Consider the following 14,641-nt stretch of genomic DNA (forward strand, 5'->3'; position numbering starts at 1 on the left):
TTCAAATTGTGAACCAGCTTGCATCCTTGGAATAAACCCAACTTGATGTGGTGTATTTTTCTTTTTATATATTGCTGGATTGGATTTGCTGATATTTTGTTGAGGTGTATTGCATCTATAGTTGTGAGGGATGTTGGTTGGTGTTTTTTTTTTTTTTTTTTAAGATTGCCTTTGCTTTTGGTTTCAGAGTAATGCTGGCCTCATAAAATGTGTTAGGAAGAGACTATTGAATTGGTGTTATTTGTTCTTTAAATATTTTGTAGAATTTGCCAATGAAGCCATCTGAGCCAATTTTATTGATCTTTCTGAAAAAACAAGCTTCAGTGTGATTATCTCATTTGTATTTCTATTGTCAATTTTATTGATTTCTGCTCTGTATCATCTTCTTCTGCTTGCTTTAAGATTCATTTTGTCCTTTTTTTTACTTGTGTCAGGTGGAACCTTAGATCATTGGTTTGAGACTTTCTTTTCTATTATGAGCATTTATTGCTATAAATTTCCCTGTAAGCACTGCTTTAGCTTTATCTTACAAATTTCGATGTGTTGTGTTTTCAGGTTAATTTAGGTAAATGTATTCTTTTGTTTCCCGTGATACTTCCTCTTTGACCTATGAATTATTTAGAAGTGTGTTGTTTAATTTCCGAGTCTTAGGAGATTTTCCTGTTTTCTGTTATTGTATCTAGTTCATTCCAATATAGTCAGAGAAAATACTTTCAATTTTTCAGTATTCCACTTGATTTATCTCTAGTGTTTTTGAATTTATTTCTTAGTTTTTAGTGGTTGCTCTAAAGATTACACACATAGTTTATCACAGTCTACAAGCATCAACATTTTATCATTCAAGTGGAATGTAGATTTCTTACCACCCCCAAAGTCGCTTTACCCTCTCCCCTTTATGATATAGTTTTCTTTAATATTACCTCTGTATACATTGAGAATGCTATAATTTTTTCTTCTGTCAAAAACAGTTTTTAAAACTCAAAAAAAGGAGAACAGTTTATTACATTTACCCTTTCTGTCACCCTTTCTTCATTCCTGTTGTTACTATTTCCTTCCTGTCTGAATAGCTTCCTCTAGCCATTCTTTTAGAACAGATCTCCTGGCAAGAAATTACCTTAGCTTCCCTTCCTCGAGTTGTCTTTATTTCGTTTTCAATGCTGAAGAATGTTTTTGCTGGATATAGAATTCTTGATTGACAGTTCTTTTTTAATAGTACTTAAAAATATTATGCCACTTCTTTCTGGCCTCTGTGGTTTCTGACGAGAAATCCTTTGTCCTTTGAATCTTTGTTCTATATTTTTCTCTGATGCTTTGAAGATTTTTCTTTGCCTTTCATTTTAGAAATTTGATTATGATGTGTATGGGTATGGGTTTCTTTGGGTTTTTATTATTTTCTGGAATTTGTAGGTTTATGTCTTTTGCCTAATTTGCAAAGGTTTCAGCCATTATTTCTTCAAATATTTTTTTCAGCCCTGCATTCTTTTTTTCTCCTTTTCTCAGACTCTGGTAACATGGATGATAGATCTTTTCTTTTTTGCCCCACAGGTCCTTGAGCTTCAGTTCATTTTTTAAAAGCTATGTTCTCTCCTTTTCAGATCGAATAATTTCTATTGAATTATCTTCTAGTTCTCTGATTTCTTATTATATTATCTCCATTATATTTTTGTATATTAATCTTATATCTGGAAACGTTTCTAAACTCACTTATTAGTTCTAGAAACTCTTTTGTAAATTCCATTGGATTTTCTATGTAGATGATCATATTATCTTTGAATAACTACAGTTTTAATTCTTCCTTTTCAATCTGGAAGACTTTTATATAGTTTTGAATATATATATATATTGCATTGGTTAGGACATTCATTATTATGCTCAATAGAGATGGCAAGAGCAGTCTTCTTTATCTTTTTTCTATCTTAGGGGAAAACATTCAGTATTCCACCATTAAGTGTGAGGTTAGTTGTGGGTTTTTTCTGTAGATGCCACTTATCTTGTTGAGGAAGTTTCCTTCTGTTCTTACTTTACTGAGAGTTTTTATTAGGAGTGGATGTTGGATTTTTGTCAAATGTATTTTCCGTGTCTATTGTGATAACCATGTGTTTTTTTTTTTCTAATTTTTCAAGATGATGAATTACATTTATTGATTTTTGAATGTTAAGTGAACCTTGCAATCCTGGGATAAACTTCACTTGGGTATGAAGTTTTATCCTTTTTTGTATTGTAGGATTCAATTTGCTAATCTTTTGTTAAGATTTTTGTATCTACATTCATGGTGGAATATTTGACTGCAGTTTTCTTTTCTTATAATGTCTTTGTCTGGTTTTGGTATCTGGGTAATGCTGACTTCACAGTGATTTTCTGGAAGAGTATGTATGGAATTGGTAGTATTTCTTTTGTAAATGTTTGGTTTAATTCACCAGTAAGGCTATCAGGGCCTGGAATTTTCTTTGTGAGAACGCTTTTAACTACAGCTTCAATTGCTTTTATAAGTACAGGACTATACTGGTTATCTATATCTTTGAGTAAGCTTTGATTATTTGTGTTTTTCAAGGAATTTGTCCATTTCATCTTTATTGTCAAATTTATTGACCTACATTTGTTTATACTGTTTTCTTATTATCATTTAAAAATGTATGTTATTTCTGATGTTTGTGACCTCTCTTTTTTTCTGGCTAGTGGTTTATCAGTTTTAATGATCTCAAAGAACAGGCTTTGGTTTTATTGCTTTTCTCTATCATTTTGTTTGTTTGGTCTGGTTCTATTTCATTGATTTCTGCTTTGATCTTTATTGTTTCCCTTTTTTCTTGTTTTCTTTGTGTTTAATTTACTCTTTTTCTAGTTTCTAAAGGTAGAAGCTTAAGTCATTGATTTAAGACCATCCTTCTTTTCCGATGTATGCTTTTAGTGCTACAAATTTTCCTCTAAGTACTGTTTTAGCTTCATCACACAAATTTTGATATGTTGTATTTTCATTTTCATTCATTTCAAAATACTTTCTAATTTGTCTTTTAATTTTTTCTTAGACCTATGGGTTTAAGTCTCTTACTTAGTTTCCAAATATGTAGAAATTATCAAAAGATCTTTCTGTTACTGATTTCTAATCTAATTACATTGGTGTCAGGGAACATACTTTGTATGACTTGAATTATTTTGCATTTATTGAGATTTGTTTCATAGCCCAGACTATGGGTTTTCTTGGTTAATATTCTGCTGTTATTGAGTGAAGTGTTCTATAAATGTTAGTTAGGTCAAGTTAGTTGATGATGTCATTCAAGTACTTTATACTTTTAACATATAAATTTAAATATATGTTTTTCTAATATGCTTTATATATTTCACATTTGTACATCATGGATTCATTTTTATTTTATCATACTACATTATCTATTACTTCTTGTGGCAGATTTTATTTTACAAGGAAGGTCACAACATTATCTTTCATCCTTCATTCTCTTCTGTAATGTGGCCTTGCCACAAAGAATAGAGTCTTAACTCCCTTCCACTTGAGTATAGGCTGTCCTTAGTGACTGGAACTACAATGTAACAGGAATGATTCTGCATGGCTTCCATGACAGGGTCAGAAAAGGCCGTGTCGCTTTCACTTGGTTATCTTAGAATGCTTGCTTCTCAGATTGCTTTTTCTCTTAACCTACCTGCCTTACTATGAGAAGCTAAATCAAATGGAGAAGCCATGTACAGGGGCTCTGGTTTACAGTCCCCTTTGAGCCTGTTCTTCAGCCATTCCAGCCCAGATGTCAAGTACATAAGTGAAAAAAGTCATCTCGGAACTAAATCCACCAGCTCCAGCTTTTGCAGCTGTTGAAGTCAATGCCTATCATTTCAGTCTTCCTGGGTGAGGCCCCAGACATTGTGAAGCAGAGAAGAATCGATTCTGCTTTACCTTGCTGCATTCCTGACCTGTAGGATCTCTATGCAAAACAAAATGTTTATTGTTTTGAGTCACTAAGTTTAATTAGTGGCTTGTCACACAACATTAAGGATCATTTCTTTTTCAGTAAGGTGTGAAGGTGGTAAACTTTTTGGTATCTACGTATCACTCAAGTTGCTCTAGAATTCTTGGATATAAAGTAATTCTCTCTCAGAACTTTGAAGTTATTTCTCCATTTGTCTTCTTCTATATCTTACCAGTGAAAAATGATATACATCTGATTCTCATTCCTGTGTGTGGGTAATGTTTTTTCCCTTTTGAAGCTTTTAGGATTTTTGAGTTTGAGACCTTTCATCGAAGTGCATTTAGGTAATCTATGATCCATTTCTATCTGAGGATTCATGTCTTTTTATTTGCCTCAGTATATTTATTATACTTATTCTAAAATCTTATTTTCTTTACTCTTTTAACTTGCATAGGAGTTGGTTACTTCTTGATTAATTACAGTCAGTTTCTCTCTTTCACTGTGTTGTCCTTCATCAAATTTAGGTGATTCTTTGCTGTTTTTTATTGAGGTATAATTGACATATAACATTATATTAGTTTCAAGCATACAACATAATGGTGCAGTATTTGTATATATTGTGAAATGATCACCACAGTAAGTGTAGTTAAATATCCATCACCATACGTAATTACAAATTTCTTTTTCTTGTGATGAGAACTTTCAAGATTTAATCTTAGCAACTTTCAAATATGCAATACAGTATTATTAACTGTAGTCACCGTGCTGTACATTAGATCCTCATGCCTTATTTATTTGATAACTAGAAGTTTGTACCTTTTGACCACCTTCATGTATTTCACTCACCTCATCCCCCACCTCTGGCAATGACCAGTCTGTTCTCTATATCTATGAGCTTGTTTTTGTTTTGTTTTAGATTTCATGTATAAGTGAGATTATATGGTATTTGTTTTTCTCTGTCTGACTTATTTCACTTAGCATAATGTCCTCAGGGTTCATCCATTTTGTTGCAAATGGCAAGATTTCATTCCTTTCTATGGTGGAATAATATTCCATTGTGTCCATTCATCCATCGATGGACACTTAGATTGTTTGCACATCTTGCCTATTCTAAATAATGCTGCAATGAATATGAGGGTGCATATATCTTTTCAAGTTAGTGTTTCTGTTTTCTTCTGGTAAATACCCAGAAGTGGAATTGCTTGATTATATGGTAGTTCTATTTTTAATTTTCTGAGGAATCTCCATACTGTTTTCCATAGTCACTCCACCAATTTATATCCCCACCAACAGTGCACAAGAATTCCCTTTTTTCTCCATCTTTGACAACACTTATTTCTTTTTGAAGAAAAGAAATTTTTTTATGTTTTAAATATTTTTATCTTTTTGGTAATAGCCATTCTAACAGGTGTAAGGTGGTATTTCCTTGTGGTTTTGATTTGCCTTTCCCTGATGATTAGTGATGTTGAGCACCTTTTCTTTTTTTTTTTTTAAATGCAACTCAGATCTATGTCTTTTTCTTTTTTTTTTTTGAGGAAGGTTGGCCCTGAGCTAACATCTGTTGCCAATCTTCCTCTTTTTTTTTCTTTTTTCTCCCCAAAGCCCCAGTACATAGTTGTATATCCTAGTTGTAGGTCCCTCTAGTTCTTCTATGTGGAACACTGCCTCAGTGTGGCTTGATGAGTGGTGACTAGGTCCACACCCAGGATCCTGACCGGCGAACCCCGGGCCGCTGATGCAGAACTCGAGAACTTAACTGCTACACCACTGGGCTGGCCCGTTTAGTACCTTTTCATCTATCTATTAGCCATCTGTATGTTTTCTTTGGAAAAATGTCTATTCAGATCTTTTTCCTATTTTTTAATTGGATTGTTTGTTTTTTTGCTAGTGAGTTGTATCAGTTCTTTATATATTTTGGATATTAACTCCTTATTAGATATATGATTTGCAGGTATTTTCTCCCATTTGTTAGATTGCCTTTTCATTTTGTTGATAGTTTCCTTTGCTGTGCAGAAGCTTTTTAGTTTGATGTAATCCCACTTATTTATTTTTGCTTTTGTTGCCTTTGGCTGTTTTGTTGTTGTTGATTTTGTTTGCTTTTTGAGGTGCCCTGTTACCCTCTCTGCAAATACTATATCACTTCATAGCTGCCTGCATCCAGAGGTTGTTGGGAACCACATAGTACTGGGAAAAGTTTAGGGGTTCCTGGTCTTCCTAGGTGTCACTAGATACTAGGAAACTTCTTGACCTCTTGGGGATAAATACTTATATTTACTTCTTTTGCTCATGGTCTCAAGGAAACAGAAGAGGTGATCCACTTGGCTCCTACTGAGGTATTTCAACCAATAGTGGTTTTTTTTTTCTCCAGGAAAGTCTCTTGCTCCCCATTTTTACTGCTATAGAGGACGGAGCAACACCAACTTTTGGCATCATTTGTTTCCTGGGGAAAAACTCTGTGGGAATATGATTACCTCCTATAATCTCACCTCATCTGTCTTTGTCTGTCAGATTCCTGGTCATTTTGGCTCCCTGAGGACACTTACCCCTTTGTTTCTCATGGCTCTTTAGGAATTTAAGGAACAGATAGGACCCTGGAGCAGGGTGCTCAGTCTACCATCATAGTCTATTGTGGTAGTTGTGTTTAAAATGCACAGAAATTTCACGTGCTTTGTTTTTATGTGCACCTATAGTTCCACTTTTTCTTCTGCCAGTTCTCTCTTTCTTAGGCTACTCTTAGTAGTAGCTAGAGAAACTACTCATGTGTCTCTTAATCTTGGATCTCTTTATCTATCCTTGTATCTCAATATTGATTAAAATCCTCTTTTTGTAGATTATATTAAGAAGAAAAATGATAATGTTTTAGTCTGTGACTTTAATTTTGACAAAACTAAATGGAATATGTTATCAAATAAATGTGTTGCAATATAGTTTGCAGAAATTTTTAGAAAAATGTTGCATATATCTTTCACATTTTTTTCAGTTATAAAAAATATATATATTTAGAATGATTTTCAGTGGCTAAAATAATCAAAATTTTATGAGGTTATGAAAGAATCAGTTTTTAATATATTGGCTTAGAATTTTATTTTACATATAGGGTTTATTTTCCCCCTAAACTGGTGATTTACTTGAGACTTTACTAAAGATCTTTTTTATTTTTCAGAACAGCATCTCAGACATGTTGAAAAAGATGTTTTGATCCCTAAAATTATGAGAGAAAAGGCCCGTGAAAGATGTTCTGAACAAGTTCAAGGTAAGATCCAAATATTCATATAAAAATCAAATTCATTTTTTATAATATAATCTGAATTTAATCTTCAGCCTCAGAGTCAAGTAGTCAATGAATTAATATGTATGAATTTCTTCTCACCTTTTCACAGAGATACCAGTATTTCAGCTTTCCGAACTTCCAGGTGGTGTTCAATTCATTTACAGTTTAAAAATATTCTCCCTAATTACTAGTAAAAAACATTTTTTCCCTGAAGTATAGTTACATGTAGAGAAAAACTTAGTGTGAGTATTTTGGAGAAACAAATTATTCTGGTGATTTTGATAGGGAAAAAAGAAACATCAGATGTAACTTGTACCTGTTTTTCATCTATGACTATATTAATATAGATATATATTCTAAGATGATTTTCTTTGGTGTCATTGTCTATTACTGAATTGTTAATGGAATCCCAATAGTACTTAAAATGAGTCTAGTTTATTTTTTTGTATTTTGTGTTTCTAAGTGAAAGGTATTTATATAAATGCATGCACTAGGCACCCATATATGTGTGTTTTCTTTGGAAAATGTGTTGGTTTTTCTTTTCTTCTTCTTCTTCTTTTTTTTTTTTTTGCTGAAGAAGATTCACCCTGAGCTAACATCTGTTGCCAATCTTACTCTTTTTGCTTGAGGAAGATTATCACTGAGCTGACATCTGTGCCAGTCTTCCTTTATTTTGTATGTGGGCTGCCACCACAGCATGGCCACTGCTGAGTAGTGTAGGTCCACACCTGGGAACTGAACCTGGGCTGCTGAAGTGGAGCACGCCGAACTAACTACTAGGCCACAGGGCCGGCCTCCTGGAAAATGTTTTGTAACATGAAAATGTTTTTAACGTGAAATACTCCTGTATTCTGTATATCTAGAGATATATTATTGAATATGAAACATTATAATGAAAATGTAAACAAAGCAGTGGGCGGTAAAAAATGAGGCCATAAATGATAGTAATTAGAAAAGCAGATGACGGTATTACTACAGAAATGTCTTTTTTAAAAAAAAATCTACCTCTTGTAATGGCCAGCTAATAAGAAGTAGTAGTAAAATTTTGCTGATGTAGACTATTTTCCTGGCTCCCCTTAACTTTCCCCTATAGTCTTCTTTGTTGAAGGAACATAATAATTTTTAGTGAGGATAATGGGCTGCATTCACACTGCAAGTTTCTTTACAGGGGAGCCAGGCTGTGTCAACTGTAGTTTCAGGACTGTGTCAGTAACATTTGGATGCTAGGAACATTTCTGTCCCTCTGATGCTATCTCCTTAGCAAACGACCTTTGCAATTGATAGATGGAGGCAATAAAAGAAGAGTAGGTCCTCAGACTTGACATTGTGTGATGGTCATTTCTGTTTCTTAAATTAAATGACTTATGACATAGTGCAGTTTTAAATCCAATCATATATTAGATTTAAATTAAATCATCCATAAATAAATTTATTAATAAATTATTAACAATTTATTAGATTCATTCTGTGGTATGACTCTTGCTTTTACTATGAATTAGTTGTTTAATCAGAGTATCTTCCTTCCACCCCCACCCCTGGGTGTCAGGAGAAATGAACCCATTGGCACCTGCAGAGAGGGTTCATTGCACATCCGGCATTGGCAGATGTCATGCTAATAGTCTCTAGACATAATCCTCCACCTGCCTCAGAGAACTTTAAAAAATATGTATCCAGATTCCAGTGAGGGAGGGTAAAACTTCAAAATGGATAATACATTTTATATATAAAATGTATTATATAAAAACCCTATAAAAAGTTATAGGGTTAACTTTTTACTACCAGAAAAATTTACTTATTACTGCTGTATTGGCCTAAAGTTATATATATGAGTTGTATTTATGTTGTTTTGCAATACACTTTTCTGATATCTAGAATGAAAGAAAGCTAGCTAACTCAATTATAGACTGAGTTTTTACTCACATGATTCAGATGAAAATGCAGAATGATTATATGGCTTTGGGTTTCATAACTGCTTTTGCTTACTCTTAGATGATGAAACTTTGTTATAGTTTTTGAAATGAAAGAAATAGAGTGTAACTTTAATATTTATTTGTTTGTTGCACAACTACTACTTGGTAATGGTACAGAAAAGAAAATGTTTAATTTTCACTTCTGTGTCAAAAGTTAAGTTGTTTAGGATGTTGACGTGGTGGTTAAGTTTTTGTTTTTTTGATGTATTTAAAATCTTCTGAAGACTGAAAGCATCTTAAAATTTCATATCCGTTTGGGTTATTTCAGTGCTTTTGTCCTTATTAGAACATAACAATTGATTTTTGAATATTTGAATTTTTTATAGATAATCATATATTGATTCTTTAGACCATATGGTCCAAAACAGTGTTTTAGAATCTAAAATTGATTATTTTATAAGAGAATAATCCTTGGTCTTTTCCCTGGTTAACCGTGTGAATTAGGAAAGAACATACCTTGGTATTGCTCAAGCAGCAGCAGAACAGCTACATTTAAACTGAGCAATAAGCTGTAATTTAGAATTCAGACACTTCCGTTGTAGTTTATTTACTACTTATAGCCTCTGTTTTATTTAATAATTATAGGATTTATATAAAATCATTATGCACACTAATTGTATAGTTCTTGGATAAAGATATAGGAATTTTAATAAGTGATCTGACTTTCTGCTAAATGCCTGAAACACGATAATGTAGGAAAGCTTTTCTGTTTGATTTTTTTTTTTTCATGTCATTTCAACCCAGCTGATCATAAGAACTGGGTCAGACTGCCAGCAACTTAGGTTTGTGAAGGGAATGGAACAGCTTTTCCAGGGACAAAGAGAAATGAAATCACTTTCAGTGAAAGAAAGATGCCTCATTATAGTCACCAACAGCAGTTATTGACAGCTACACTTCCTATTAACAAGGAGCATTTAACTAAGAGTTTGGCTGTTGGATCTTTGGACTTGATCTAATTTGCTAGCATTAATTAGTTTCTTTTGAGCACAGACACTTGGTGCTCACAGCTATAGATTTGGAGGGCTAATTAGGATAGAAAATTGAACAGAATGGGGTAAAGCATTAACCTTCAACCATTACCAGCTGGGACACTGATAAAGACCACAGAGTCCAAATGCTCCCTATTGATGTGAAGAGTACCCTAATGAATATCAATTTCAGCCAGGTTGCTATATTCTTACTAGTTCTCTCTTCATTAGAATTTTTAACCAGCTTCCATGATACCTTCATTGTCTATATATACACTATTGGTTTTTACTAAACACTGATTTAATCTGAGTTGTACATTTCACCTTATGTTTAAACACAATTAAAATTTGTCTTAAGTAGCAGATAAAATTTAGAATGTTTCATCGTTATATACACTAGTACTTCTTACATTTATTTTTTATTTTTTTTATTTTTATTTTTTTGCATTTTTTAAATTTTTTTTTGGTGAGGAAGATCAGCCCTGTGCTAACACCTGCCAATCCTCCCCTTTTTTTTTGCTGAGGAAGACCGGCCCTGGGCTAACATCTGTACCCATCTTCCTCCACTTTATATGGGACGCTGCCACAGCATGGCTTACCAAGTGGTGCATTGAACTGGCGAACCCCGGACCACCGCAGCGGAGCGCGTGCAGTTAACCGCTTGTGCCACTGGGCCGGCTCTAGTACTTCTTAAATTTAACTTTTATCTGCAATTACATGATTCTAATTCTACAGTGAATTTTTATAAAGTCACGATAACTTTGCCATTTCAATATAATGAAAACTAAACCCTAAAACAAGAAAATCTGAGCTTTTGGATGACAATTAAGCAATGTTTGTATTAAACTGGTCAACTTGAGAATCTGTGTCTTTAGATATACTTTTTTGTTTCCTTTTGGAGAGAAAAATAGTGCTCATCACCTTTTCTTTTGGAACTTAACTTTGATTTGATGAGTAAAGGTAGCTTGACTTAGAGATTAGATACAGAATTAAGAATCCTGATCTTACTATTACACAAACTTTGACAAGATTATAAACTCTGTTGGTAGAACATATATCAAAAGAAAAGTGATTGAACAGTTGATTTAAATAGAAAACTCAACTTTTCTTTTGTCACTGATATTATTGGCAGTGAATGGAGCTGCGAAAATAAATGACCAAAGTATATTTGTAGACATTAACACAATGAACGCTCAGTACATTGGTAATGGAACTGAAGGAAAATTCTAGAATGGCCAATCTTTCTCTCACTCCCTCCCTCTCATCCCCTCCTAATCTCTCAACCTCCCAAAAGCCCAAACAGAAATCCCCTTCCACCAAGTGTATTGATGGAATCATTGCTTTTTCTTGGATCTGGGAGTTACCAACTTGTGGTGTTTTAGGAAGATGGTTTGATGACCTCTGGAGGTTACTTTCCACTCTGTGACTTTTTCCATGTGTTTGACTCTTTGCTGACTTAATGATTTATATTTTTTATGTTAGTAATATTTTTAAAAATATTGTTTGTCATATATATTGGTGAAGTATGTATTCTAGTGTTATAAATTTTTCTTCTGGAAATAGAGCCTCCATAAGAGGAAGAGTCACTGGATTGCAGTTTTGTAAAAATTCTTCATTACATTTCTTTGCTTTTTTGAATTACCTAGTTGTCGTTTGATATAGAGTCTAATATGTTGAATAATGAAGTTTGCTTTAAAAATAATAATAACCTTTTTTTCCTTTTGCTGTGACAGATCAAGACCAAAAAAGTACTTTGTCTTCAGGGATGGCCTGGAACTTTCTTTAACCTAGATACATTCTCCTACTCACTGACTCCTTTCATCTCTCGGGCCTTCTTTTATGTTCTTTTATTGTTTCTTTTGTATCAGTGTTTTCTGCTGTAGTCTTTTTGATCTTTTGGCCAATAGGTGGAGTTAGTTCTAAAGGAATTGTATAAAGTATAAGGAAGCATGGATTGTTTCTTTGAAACGTTGCAGAGCCGTAGTTAAATAACACAGAAGCTTGATAAAATGCCTGCCCTCTTCTATCAGTCACACACAACTGAAGTATGTTACATTTTGCCAAGTTCCAAAGGTATGTGAATTGACAAAAAAGAAAATCAAATTAAGAATGCTTAGGATATTCTTTAGGATGTTTGCAGGCAGAGAACTATCAAAACATCATTATAACAAATTGGAGGGCTACAGACTGTAAATGGTCAAAATAATCAATCTATCCAACTGTGTTACTTGAACCTGCCCAAAACTTTTCATTTGTTTGAATTGTGCCACTATTATCACACATATTTTTGCCATTTAATCAGTTCACCAATGTTAACTAACACTGAAGTGGAGACTCAACACATCTTAGGAGTGGTTTGGATATATTAGGAGGATAATATATAAAATCACCAAATATGATGAATATCTGATATGTGTAAGAGTATGTGATGTACCTTAAGAAATATAAAGAGATGTAAGACACAATTCCTCTTCTTTGCACCTACACTGGACTGCATTGGGGCTCCCCAAGACCACCCCTGGGTTTGGTTTGCTAGGCTACCCCTGATTTGCTAGGAGGACACACAGGACTCAGTAAGTAGTCATACTCATCGCTAAGATTTCTTACAGCAAAGGGATACAAGCAAAACTGGCAAAGGGGAAAGGTACATAGGTTGAAGTCCAGAGGAAATTAGGTGCAAGCTTCCAAGATTCTTCCCCCAGTAGAGTCACTCAGAATGTGGTTAATTTCTCCAGCGCTGAATTGTGACAACATGTGTGAAATGTTGTCTACCAGGGAAACTCATTAGAGACTTAGTCCTCGGAGTTTTTATTGGGAGTTGGTCATGTGGGCAGCTTCTGCACATCATGTACCCCAAATTTTAGACTCCCAGAAGGAAAGCAGATGTTCAGCATAAACCATATGGTTTTCACAAACAATTTAGGCACAGTGAGCCACTCTTACAATTAGAAAATGGTGGGAACACTCCCAAAATCCAAGTTCTCAGATACCAGCTAAGGTTCAAGCTTGCAAGCAGACCTTTCTAAGGATAGCAGTATCAGGCCTGCCATGTTAACTCTTTTCTGCACATGGACATACAGTCATGTACTACATAATGACATTTTGATCAACAACAGTCTGCATATGTGACAGTGGTTCCATAAGATTAGTGCCCTATAGCCTAGGTGTGTAGTAGGCTGTACCATCTCAGTTTGTGTAAGTACTGTAGGGGAGGAAGAAATTTTCCTCTACCCTTCTAGGTTCTTCTGTCTGGTCTAAGAATTAAATTGACATGAGACAGATTCATAGGAGAAAAACAAACAAAAGCTTAATAATATGTATACATGAGAGAAATCCAAGAAAACTGAGTAATTCTTGCCAAATGGCCAAAGCCCTCACTTTAAATACCATCCTCAGCTAATGACAAAAGATGATGTTGGGGGTGGGGAGAGTCAGGGACCTCAAAGGGAAGGAAGGCAATTCATAGGTACATGAAAAGAAGCAAATGTTTGGAAAACAAGTGTTTGGCCACACAGAAACAGAAGAACACAGAGGGGAGCCCGACAAACAGGCTTTTCTAGGTTTCTCCCTGTCAGTCCCCTAGTTCATGTTATACTAAGGTGATAGCTCATTTCCTGAGATAGGTTTTTTTAATCTGAATTCTTTTATGCAATTGCGGGGAAGGTAACAAGAAAAACTTTCAGTCTTTTGTTGCTTAAAAATAATCAGCCTAAAATGATCCTCATGTTAAAGAGACACATTTGGGGGCAGCAAATTTTGTTCCCCTTCAGTACGCTCTGTGATGTTTGGACAACAAAATCGCTTAATGACTCATTTCTCAGAATGTATCCCCATTGTTAAGCTATGCGTGATTGTAATAAAAGTTAATTAGCAATAGGTATTTGTGTGTGCCTATTGGGCCTGATGTCATGAGTAATAGACCTATATCAATCACAAATACAGCTGAATTATTTTTAAAGCAACTGAACAAAGTATATAATGGTCATTACTCGTTGATTTAGTGGTTCTCAGTTACATTTGTTAACTCATGCCTCTATTGTAGGACTTAATGGCTTATTACAGCAGTCTTGTTTATGAATAATAGAGAGTAATAAAATTATCTATAATTGGACATAAATACTCTTGAATAAAATGGCTAGTTGTTTTCTCAACAGAGAAAGGTGCACCATGTTTTAGTTTTAGAAGTAAGTTAAATCTTTAAATGCTAAGTCTTTGAATAACTAAATTAGCAGGGAATTTTGTCAGGGCAAATGAATTTAATATTTTAAAGCACTAATTTATGTAACTCATCTTTAAAAGTATAAGTGTGAAAAGCCTATATTAGAACACAAAAGCAAAGAATTAATGGCTTGAAACTTAGAAATATTGTTAAAATGAATAAATATTATTAATATAAAATATGAGTTATAACTATTAGTATTTCATTAACAAGTTTTTATTTTTCTAGTTTTCCTAGAAAAATCAACTTTCAATTATTTTGCTGTAATAGACTTAAATCCTTTCATCTTATGAGAAATT

At 33.8% G+C, this 14,641-nt stretch overlaps 1 protein-coding gene across 2 annotated transcripts in view; it reads left to right on the forward strand.

Moving 5' to 3' along the window:
* CMC1 (C-X9-C motif containing 1) overlaps positions 1-14,641 on the forward strand; it is an 82,417-nt gene that overhangs the window by 17,624 nt on the left and 50,152 nt on the right. The window contains exon 2 of one of the 2 annotated variants that reach the window (XM_014788328.2): positions 7,078-7,167. In XM_014788328.2, coding sequence (XP_014643814.2) covers positions 7,078-7,167 — 90 coding nt within the window. The remainder of the gene's footprint in view (positions 1-7,077; positions 7,168-14,641) is intronic. The other variant, XM_087430657.1, reaches the window with a different exon arrangement.

This window comes from Ceratotherium simum, chromosome 5 (assembly GCF_057802395.1).
Source record: "Ceratotherium simum simum isolate JZ-2026a chromosome 5, ASM5780239v1, whole genome shotgun sequence".
In the NCBI taxonomy this organism is placed as follows: domain Eukaryota; kingdom Metazoa; phylum Chordata; class Mammalia; order Perissodactyla; family Rhinocerotidae; genus Ceratotherium; species Ceratotherium simum.